The 11,421-nt window shown below is 27.6% G+C and overlaps 1 protein-coding gene across 1 annotated transcript; it reads left to right on the top strand.

Moving 5' to 3' along the window:
* Positions 1 to 6,285: 6,285 nt before the first annotated feature.
* On the top strand, positions 6,286 to 10,764 carry LOC100527026 (omega-hydroxypalmitate O-feruloyl transferase). Its single transcript, XM_003525373.4, has 3 exons — positions 6,286 to 6,496; positions 6,618 to 7,062; positions 9,643 to 10,764. Exons 2-3 carry the CDS (start codon positions 6,628 to 6,630, stop codon positions 10,507 to 10,509), a joined length of 1,302 nt encoding a protein of 433 aa, XP_003525421.1. The 5' UTR covers positions 6,286 to 6,496; positions 6,618 to 6,627; the 3' UTR covers positions 10,510 to 10,764.
* The last annotated feature ends 657 nt before the right edge of the window (positions 10,765 to 11,421 follow it).

Genomic DNA, 11,421 nt, shown 5'->3' with positions numbered 1-11,421 from the left:
TTATCTTGATTGTTTCCCCATAAATTTCTCTCAAATGATGTTCACTCCACCTGTCTGGCTAAGTTATCATTCTTGCATTTTTTTCGGCTTATCCAAAATCAATCCTTTAGCTGCCTCTCCAACTGTTATCCAACATCCTTTAATTTTATATTTATTCCTTTAGTTGAAAACTTAGAAGCTTTGACTTGACTTGAGGGAGAATGTTAGAAAATATAAAAAATATTTAATAACTTTTTTAATATACATCTTAGACTATTTTAAAATATTCTAAGTAATCGATTACGATTTTTTTTTATTTTTTATTTTATGATGAATTTCATGTTGATCAAACAAACTTTTTCACACATATAATGAGACTAAAAGAATAAAATATACATATACACACAATATAAATAATGGAAAGGAATATAAATTTAATGTGATTCGACACTTTTAATTTATTTTTATGAAATATATCAATAAATATTTATTATCTCAAATCAATTATAAGTTTTTTAGACAAATTTTCTCCTTTTTTTTGCGTGACTTTTTTTCATTTCGGGTGATGTCTCTCCTTTCAAGATGATTATTCTTATTTCAAAAACTTTTATTTATTGACATTACATCTTAATCTTAAAAAAAAATCCCTAAACTCTTAAACAACATCATAAAGATTAATGTATAATTGTATACGAACTAGGCTACCAGTTTGCATTATCAAGCTTGAGTGAATAAGAACTTGCCCCAGGTGAAGGCCCGTGACAAGAGGATAAAGTTGGCCCTAAGTAAATTTCTTTCACCAACAAAAATTAATAAATTAATAACTATCATTGGTCTTTTAAAAAAATAAGAGAATGAAATTTGAAATATTTAAAAATTGTAAAATATATATTTTTGTCTTTTATTGATTTTTCATATTGTGAAAAGCCATTTAGTGTTCTCTAATTTAATTTTATGCCTTTACGTTATCTTAAGTTATTACGATGACTTTGGGTTTTCAAAGACCATTTTTTAATAGGCAAAGTTATATACACTATCTACTCATCCTCCCAGTATCCACTCAAAAGACCATTAATTTCTTTAATTAGGGTCCTTTAATTCAAAACTCCATGGCTATCTTTAATTACTCACTTTTGGTTCCTTATATATGATGATCAAGATTTAATTTTGGATCATGTGTATAGAAAATAAAATATCCTCAGTGCACACAAAAAAGTAGTACTTCTTTTAATTAAAAATGTTTTTGGGCTTCTTTTCACTTGTAATTCTAACAATAAATATAACATTTATCTACACGTATCTCATTCGAAATGAATAAGATGAGAATTCATGAATAGAGATTGAAATTGAGTATTTCTTCCCCCCATTGAAGTTTTATTTTTCCCCCTCATGTGAAACCTTGTTTTATCTATTTTGTTTATAAGATACGTGATATTCAAATTCTCAAAGCTCTCACTTTGTGTTTCAATCCAAATGCATTGTTGTGTGAAGTGAAACCTGTCCTGTATTTAGAGTAGGGTAAGTGATTGGAGTGATCACATTCTATACAACGTTTTTGTTGATTATTTGCATTTGTCAGAGAGATAATAAGTAGTACTAACAGGGAAGAATTTTGATTTCTTACATTTTTTTCCTCCTTCTTTTAATTTTCTAGAACTTATACTAGTATTTTTATAAAAACTCGTTTCCCTTTCCTTATTCCTCTTTAATTTTTCTGTAAACAAACCATATATTACATACTTTTTTAAAAAATATTTAGGAAAATCAATAAAAATATACAACTACTTCTTCTTTTCATAGAAAGGATACTACTACTAGTAAACGGCTGCTAGCTACTCCTAATTATCCGTGACATAATTGGACTTACATCTATATAAACGGCTGCATTGGCAGCTATATTAATGATAATAAATTTAGTTGGAACTGCAATTATGAGTGGCCTCACACTCACAGTCACAGCAATAGCAATTGATATACAATTGCAATTTAAAACAAACAAACAGATCATTACTTATTATAATGGCCCAGATATTAGCACTCCAATCCGAACAACTAATGCAGCCCATACGTTAATTGTCAACATACAGATATAAGTAACACTCACTAACATTTGTGAGCATCCTTCCAAGTCAAACTTGGCAGTTGCCACCATGGTTACGCTCTGCATCAATAATGGGATAGCTTTTTTTTTCTTTAAAAGGAAATACTATACAGATATTTTCTTGGGATTAACATTATACTTTTTTAGTATCAATATTCTAAAATATTTATCAAATAAAACATTTTTTATAAAAAAAATAATATTCAATATTATCTATACATTTTTATCATAATAATACTACACCAACAGTGGAAGCACGCATTCTCACATGTTGGAATGGAAATAATTAAAGAAATGATTGGTTTATGAATTATGACTTAGCTTACACCGCATCACGTTAAATTAGGTCTGATTTTTTAGGAAATAAATAAAGTCAAAACTTTATAAATAAATAAAAAATAGTTTAAAAGTTATTTCAAGCTATTCAAAAAAAAGTTTTTTCTTTTAATAGTAGGCCGGCCGACTTATTTAAGTAACACTATAAATATTGTTTTAATATTATTATTATTATTATTATATCATTTTTTTATATTATATTGAAATTGTATGTATTTATTTAACATGCTAAAAATTAAATATGTTGATATACACAGAGTCAAGGCTACAGTTTTTTTTAGAATAATTTTATATCCTATTTAAAGGCTTTTATTACAAAATAAACTTTTAAGTAACTTACAATAAAGGTCATGCTACATCTTAAAAATAAGTTTATACATTATAAACAAGTTAATTGATTAGACTTGATTCTTTTAAAGTCCAGCATATATATTTTGTTTGTGTCGTATGCTTTTAATTAGTATAAGTGATTTTAAATTTTATAACTTATAACAGGAGTGTGCAATGGTTTGGTGAATAAAATGTGTATCCAGCTCGACCTAAATTTGGATTTTGATGTTGTTTAGGATAAATTTAATATTATTTTAAATTTTGAACTTATATCAAATTCAAATCTAAAAATTAATTTACATATATAGTAATAAAAGTTATCTAAATTATATACATTTTTTAATCTTATTACTAATTCACCCGAAATTTCCATGAAATAATATATGTTATATTGTACTGAAAATATGAAGTAACTCACAAGCAACAGATATTAGCGAGTAAGAACAATTATAAAAGAATCATAGTCTTTCGTGACTACTAATTATTATATAAGGGCGTAAGTGGTATTTTAGTCTGAGCACTTCTGTAGAGGTCAAATTAACCTAGTGCTATGGTTGTTTTTTCATTATTGGGATACATAAATGAAAAGAAAAAAAAAAAAAAAGAAGAAGAGAAAAACGGATATAACGTACATGCATGGTACGTACTCTGCTATCCAATCAATAAAAAGAAGTTAAAACCACATTCGAGCAGTTCTTTCCACTGAAAAGCTAGTGGTGGAGTATTGTGCAGTTTAGGTGAGAAGATAAATTAAAGTGCCTTCAATTTCACTGCGTCCAACAAAAAAAAAGACTGAAAATGGTTCCTTTGCATTATAATCGATTATAATGAATATCGTTGGATTGTGATTGAATAATGAATATTTTTTAATGAGGATGGAGCCTTTGAATCTGTTCTGTTATGGGATATACCAGTTGAGATTGCTTCCACTAGATCTTATTCATTTCAATGTCATTGAAAGCCCGACGAAAAATTTCCTTCTTTTTTTTTATCAGCTTACGGGATTAACTAATTACGCACATATCCTTAGGAAGTTAATTATGAGTTCATATAGTAATTAACATACCTGGTTGGCAAACACGTGATGGGCAGCTATATAGATGTACACTTAGGAGTGTTCAGTTTTAAACCCTTGGGATAGATGTACTTAAACATCATTTCACACTTTCCAATAGACAAAATGTAAAAGCAAAGATTTGTTTCATTCGGGTGAACCTGGGTTTACATTGAGGTGAATGGTGAAACAAACACACTATTCATGCGATTAACTTATTAACTAGGAGTGATGACTAATTAATTGTGCGAATCAACTATTTTTTTCATACTGTTATTTATTGAATTATTTTTGTCGCACTGAGTAAGATTAAACTAATTTGTTTTCCGGAAAATTTAAAAAATTATCATACTTTGTTTTAGGTAAATTACCTTACTTTTAATGATTAATTTTTCAAAAATACCAAACCGTACCTTTTTTGACAGATTTTTTTTTTTATATACATTAACTTGAAAATCAAATATCTAACTACATATTTAAGAAGTAAAGTTATCTATCAGTTATAAAGTTATCTATCAGTTATATCAAATTAGTAGGAAAAAATTATCCTACATTATTTTATTGACTATGATCTTGTTGGTTAAATCAGTGGAGTCACTCTCTCACCATATTGCTAGTAACAAAATCACATTTATGGGTGTGTTTCGAAAAACTAACATATAAGGTATTCGAAGTTTAAAACCTAGTTGAAAAACTGAAATTTGTAAGTTAATTGATTGAATTGAGAGTTTTTTTATAAGATTAGTTGATGAATGTAAAATGATATAAAATAATATAATTAATTATTTAATTAAAAAAGGTTAAGAAAATAAGTAAATTAATGAGGATAAAAATGAAAAAGAAAAAAATTAATAACTTGTATATAAGTTAACTATTTTTATAAACTATTTAAAATCACTTAAGGGTGAGTTTGTTTAAACTAAAAAAAAGTAACTTCAAATAAATGTTTTTTATATAAGTGTTTTTTTATGAAACAGATCAGATTTATTTTTAAAATAAATAAAAAATTAATTTTTTTAAACAGAAATAATTTAAACAAACACACTAAAAAATATATAATTGTTTATTTTATTAAAATAAGTACTTATTTCAATAAATAAATTTAAAAAATTAATCCTTAATAACTTATAAAATAAGAAATAAAAAAGTTACCAAAATAAACTGCCAAACAAAGTCACGCACGATCAAGAGTTAAATGAATTTTTATAAATTCTCCGAAACACTCCCTATGTCTTCAAAGTTCAAATATGTGATCAAGAGTTAAATGATTATGTTGGTACGTAAATGTTTAAAAATATTAATTTCTTAAATGAATTTTTATATCTAGAGAGACTATTCGAGATTATCAGCCGCCAGAGAAAAAAAATCACATCCAACTTGAAATTTTCTTTTAGATGTACGTGTATTAGAATTAACTCTTATTTCTTGTAAAGCTAAAATAACTATAGCCTCGTGACCTTAATTCAAGCAAATAAGACTTATTCCGGATGCATATTATTTCAATTAATTAATATTTCGCATACAAATAAGATTTCAGCCAGTCTGCAAACCTGAAACATATAACTCCTCTAGGAAATAAGAGTTAATCCCGATACGTGAAGTTTTTTTTAGGGATGATACGTAAAGTTATTTTGACTTCTGAAAAGCTACACTTTAAATAATAAAATATACTTATGTTCCTTAATTAAAAACATAAACGACTAATTAATAATTGTAATAAAATTATACATAAAATAAAATCTAAATTGTTGATTAATGGTTACTGAAAACACATTAGTAATCTATGTCATATCATGTACACTTTTAGCTAATTAAATTAAATAAAGATCGAGACCAATCTTAAAGCGGAAACATATGTCCCAGCATGTCCTTTTTCTAATTAATATTGCCACTGGTGCATGAATCATGCTTGGCCTATCAATTCCTATTGACCTAACGTATTGATCATGTCTCCAGAAGACTCAGAGCTAGAGCGAGTTTATTTACCTTGAGAAACTAAAAAATTCATTCGAAATAGTAATATAGACTATATGAATCAATGAAGGGGTGATATTTGAACATTAACAATTTACAAATATTTCATTAATACCTTTTTTTTTTTTGTCACGTCATATTACTAATATTATTAATCACTTATCTCTTTTATCTCTCTCAAAGTATACACACTTTTATTCAAGAGTAATTTCCCAAATCAACTAATCGCATGATTATAAAGATTGCAAATTAAAATTGTGTTATATAGTAACAAATTAACTCGAAGGACACCTACATATATATTTTATACTTCTCTAACATTTTTGACAATGAAACTAAAAACACCCAAAAGAAATAACAAGTACCATCGATTCGGAAGAATGAACCCGAACATCACAATGACCATGGCTGGATACTCAGCGCAGGCGTTAGCATTAAATGTTTTGGCACATGAAGCCCGACAATGACAGTAAACTTTATTTTTGTAATTATTTATTGTTATTTATAACAATAAAATTATTTTCCAAGTCTAACAACACTTAATAAGTACTACTACAGTTTATTCTCTGTTTACCAATAAAGCAAGTGGCTAACCTCTTCCTATATAAATTTCTTTTAGGATATGCACAAATCTGAGTTATATAATCGTCTATGATCATATATATCTGTGTATCAATTTTCTCTCAACATCCTAGGTTTGCTGCTGTAAACATCTGATCAGAGTAAGTTCTGCTACTACTATTCTTTTTGCATATTCATAACTAGCTTGTTATTACACAAAATTTGCATACACACACACGTTTTTAAATACACAAATGCCACTCGTTTAAAAATTGTGGTCAGGTTCATATATATGGCGAATAAACTGAATATAAGGCTAGGAGAACCAACTCTGGTGCCACCAGCAGAAGAAACGGAAAAGGGTCTTTACTACTTCCTTTCAAACCTTGACCAGAACATAGCACATCCAGTTCGAACGGTTTACTTTTATAATAAGTCTGCATGTAGAGGGAACGAGGAAGCAGCACAAGTAATAAAGGATGCTTTGTCGAAGGTTCTTGTTCACTATTACCCTATGGCTGGAAGATTGGCCATAAGTTCAGAAGGGAAACTGATCATAGAGTGCACAGGTGAGGGTGTTGTGTTTGTTGAGGCTGAAGAAGCAAACTGTGTGATAAAGGACTTGGGAGATTTGACAAAACAACCTGACCTTGAAACTCTTGGAAAACTGGTTTATGATATCCCCGGTGCAACCAACATGCTTCAGATACCTCCTTTGCTAATTCAGGTTTGTGTTGTTAATTAATTATGACTCTTGCTAACTAGTTTACTTTAAGATATATGGATATTGATTAAAAATTAAAAAAAAAATATTTATTGTAAAAATCATGATATAAAAAAAACTCATAATTAACATGACTGATTAATATTTATTGTAAAAATCTTTTAATTTTTTTACCAATACCTAAAAATACTGATTAATATTTATCATTATTTATTAATCCTCTCAATTACATCTCTTAATAATAATAAAAACTAACAACTACGTACGAAAAAGAGATCTAGAGTGCTAGCTATTGCTATTCTTTAAAGAGAGAGTCATTGTTCAAAGGCAAAACTTACGGTGTCTTGATCGGCATCGCGTCATCTAGAATTTGTCTTTAACGTAAAAGTTATTGTTGGCAGTTTTATTTGGACTCAAGTAATATGGTTCTATTATTATTATCTTTTTTATATTTGAAATCACATGAGTAATGTGTAACTCGTATTTAAATATGTTTTTTTTTTCCTTTTAGGAAATATTCAAACATGCGGTTAGATGCAAGTTTTTCAGAGATTTTGATGTTGTTTTCTAATTACAATTGGATTTAGTTTACTAGGATAGTTCCACGTAACAAATTTTTGGAAAAAAAGTTAACATAAATTCATAAGGTGAAATTTCAATTTTAATCTTATAATAATATTAAAAATACCAGTATTTGGATGGAGAAATTTAAAATTCTGAAAAATTTTAAATTTTAAAAATTTTAAATATTTCAATTGAAATTCTTTTATTTTCAAAATTTTGTGTTCAGATAAAAAAATTAATATTATGAGAATGAAAAAATGAATGAGAAAAAAGAAAAAAATATAATTGGTAATGTTAGGAGAGTTTAAAGGGTGTTTTGTTGAAGAAGACGATAAGAAGATAATTTCGATTTCTCACCTTTTAGAAGGAAATTGAAATTCCAGATTTTTAGTTGTTTAAAATTCCAAAATTTTAAATTCTTCATAAAAAAACATCCAAACAATTAATTTTAAATTACAAAAATTTAAATTCTCTGATAAATTATTTTCCTTAGTTAAAATTCTCTATCCAAATCCTTTGTTTGGATGGAAAAATTTAAAATTCTGAAAAATTTTAAATTTTAAGAATTTCAAATACTTCAATTAAAATTCTTTTATTTTCAAAATTTTGTGTTTGGATAAAAAAAATTAAAATTATGAGGATGAAAAAATGAATGAAAAAAAAGAGAAAATATAGTTAGTGTGCTAATTATAAGTGTTCGTTCACATCCGATCGATGTTTTAGGAGTTCGCAGATGTTTCTTGAAGAGGACTATAAAAAGAAAATTTCAATTTCTCACCTTTTAGAAGGAAATTGAAATTCCAAATTTTAGTTGTTTAAAATTTTGTTTTAAAATTTCAAAATTTTAAATTTTTCATAAAAAAACATTCAAACAATGAATTCTAAATTACAAAAATTCAAATTCTCTGATAAATTATAGCTAAAATTCTCTATTCAAACATACTAAAAAAAAATTATAATACAGAATAGTGAATACCATGGGTAATTCCCACACGGTCACACGGTCACGAGCAGTTTCGTGGGGACGGAGGGGGCTATGCCTCCCAAACTTTTGACAATCTCTCTATATATATATAATTATTAATAATTTTTAGTCATTTAATATATAACCCCAAAGTGACATTTTAGTTGAAAATAATCTTTAGTTATTTTTTATTATTATTATAAAAGACAATTTTTAACATTATTAATTATTAATATTTTCATACATAAACTATTCCATCAATTAGTTGTATTATTATTATCTTTTTTATTTTTCTTTTTTTATGATTTTTTTAATTCTCATTTTGTACAACATAACTTATACCTGCAAGTTTTTCTTTTAGGTTTTTTATGCAATTTTTTTTTACAATTTTTCTTCCAATTTAACTATGATTTTGATAAAGGTATAATTATTTTCTTAAATCTATTGTAAAATAAATTGAAAATTTTAAAATATCCTCATATAAATTTTGTTATTAAATAGCTTAATTTGTCTTGTAGATTTTTTACAAAAATAATTTAGACATAAATTCTCTATTTTTTTTTTAGTAGCATAGAAGAGTATAAAAGTCATAAAAAAATTAAAGATTATTATTAACAAAGTAGAAAAATATATATTAATATTATAAAAAAATAATTAAGAAAATAACTTATATTTACATAATATTTTTAAAAGTTTAAAATTACTCATAAGAAATAGTTTTACATGTAAAAAAAAGATTATATTTAATTTATATAATATAAATTTAATTATTTTGTAGACACTTAAAAAAAATTATCACGTCACTTAATGAAGTGTCACAACATTAATTAATTAAGTAATGATATGACATATTAATTATTTAACAACCTTGATTAATTAACCGACAGTAAAATCAAACATAAAAATATTATAGGTAGTAAAATAATTTAATATGAAATTTAAATAGTAAAATCAGATTAGGATTATAATACAGGTATAAAAGAAGATTTCCATTGCAAATTAAAAGCATATATACATGTTTATAACTTAAGGTGCAACCAAACCCTCTCTTTTAGGTGACAAAGTTCAAATGTGGTGGATTTGTTTTGGGCGTAAACGTGAACCATTGCATGGTTGATGGTATAAGTGCTATGCAATTCGTGAACGCATGGGGTGAGACAGCCAGAGGCATGGACTTGAGCATTTCACCAGTTCTGGACCGAACTATACTAAGAACACGAAATCCTCCAAAGATAGAGTATCCACACCACGAATTCGACGAAATTGAAGATGTATCAAATGTCACAAAAGTCTATGAGGAAGAGATCCTCTACGAGTCCTTTTGTTTCGACCCAGATAAGCTTGAGTTGCTTAAGAAAATGGCCACATCAGAAGATGGTGTTGTAAAGAAGTGCTCTACTTTTGAAGCACTTACAGCTTTTGTGTGGAGAGCTAGAAGTGAAGCCTTAGGGATGCACATGGACCCTAATCAACAAACCAAGCTACTTTTTGCTGTTGATGGAAGGTCTAAATTCGTGCCTCCAATACCAAAGGGGTACTTTGGCAATGCTATTGTGTTTTCAAATGCTCTATGCAAGGTAGAGGAGTTAGTGAATAATCCACTGTCATTTAGTGTGGGATTGGTTGGCAAAGCAATTGACATGGTGACAGACAGTTACATGAGATCTGCTATTGACTATTTTGAAGTGAAAAGATCAAGGCCTTCCTTAACTGCAACACTTTTGATCACAACATGGACTAGGATACCTTTCCGAAGTGCAGATTTCGGATGGGGGAAGCCCTTCTTTTTTGGGCCTGTAACTTTGCCAGGGAAGGAAGTCATTTTGTTCTTGTCTCATAACGAAGAAAGTAAAAGCATAAACGTGCTCCTAGGTTTGCCTGCTTCTGCCATGAAAAGGTTTGAAAGGCTGATGGAGATATGAATGCTGATCACAACAGTCTTAATTAATTCCCTTCATTAATAATGTCGTAAGTAAGGCCTGCGTTTTGCTTCAAATTGTTTTATTGTAATTGAAGAATGTTTAATTGGAAGGAACAGTTTATTACAACCGCAAGAACATTACTTTATGGGTGACCATTTATAGGTTATATTTTTTTACATGAAGGTCGTTGGGGTGCATGATACTAGTATGGAAATAATTTATATAAATGACATGTAATAAAGGAAGATCCCTCTATCCCTCATTTTGATCATTGAATTATTGGTTAGCAACTATTGGACGGTTGATATGATAATTTAACTTTATCATTTAGTTTTTGTCATTTAAATTTAAATTTAATTTAAGTTAAAGATAACTTAGGATTCTATTATTCTTTTATATTATATATATATATATATATATATATATATATATATATATATATATATATTTTGTACACATACTGAATTGTTGAACAAAATCATATTTTGTCTTCTCTATATAATATCAAATTAGTCTATGTTGCCTAATAGTTTTTTCTCGATCCATCGATGATTTCTCTTACCACGTTGTCACTAATAGAAATCACAACTTTTTAATAATCACCATACTTGACATACTAAAATTACCTACTTTCTCCAGACTCACAATCTGTATGGCTATGTCACTGGTGATGATATACTTTGTCCCTCTCCAATCATCCCATCCTATATATGCTCACCAAAAGTGGCAAAATCATTATGTTTTGCTAGCATTTCACCCTATTTTATCTTCTCTATACCAACCACAGTAAATGCATGAGTGAAGATTTGTGAACAAAAAATGATACCAATACTTGTCCCACTCAAATTTGTATACCTACCTTTAAGAAGTTAGACTTCAAATTGCTGGTTGGCAAAGTCATGATGAGCAGCT

The sequence above is a fragment of the Glycine max genome, chromosome 5 (assembly GCF_000004515.6).
Source record: "Glycine max cultivar Williams 82 chromosome 5, Glycine_max_v4.0, whole genome shotgun sequence".
Lineage (NCBI taxonomy): Eukaryota > Viridiplantae > Streptophyta > Magnoliopsida > Fabales > Fabaceae > Glycine > Glycine max.
The sequence above is the reverse complement of the archived record's forward strand: the minus strand, read 5'-3'. Positions and strand labels throughout refer to the sequence as shown.

Excerpts from the sequence above, each read along its gene's own strand:
- LOC100527026 (XM_003525373.4), top strand. The coding sequence starts at position 6,628 with ATGGCGAATAAACTGAATATAAGGCTAGGAGAACCAACTCTGGTGCCA. Across the intron at positions 7,063-9,642 it reads TACCTCCTTTGCTAATTCAG|GTGACAAAGTTCAAATGTGG; the intron begins GTTTGTGTTGTT and ends CCTCTCTTTTAG.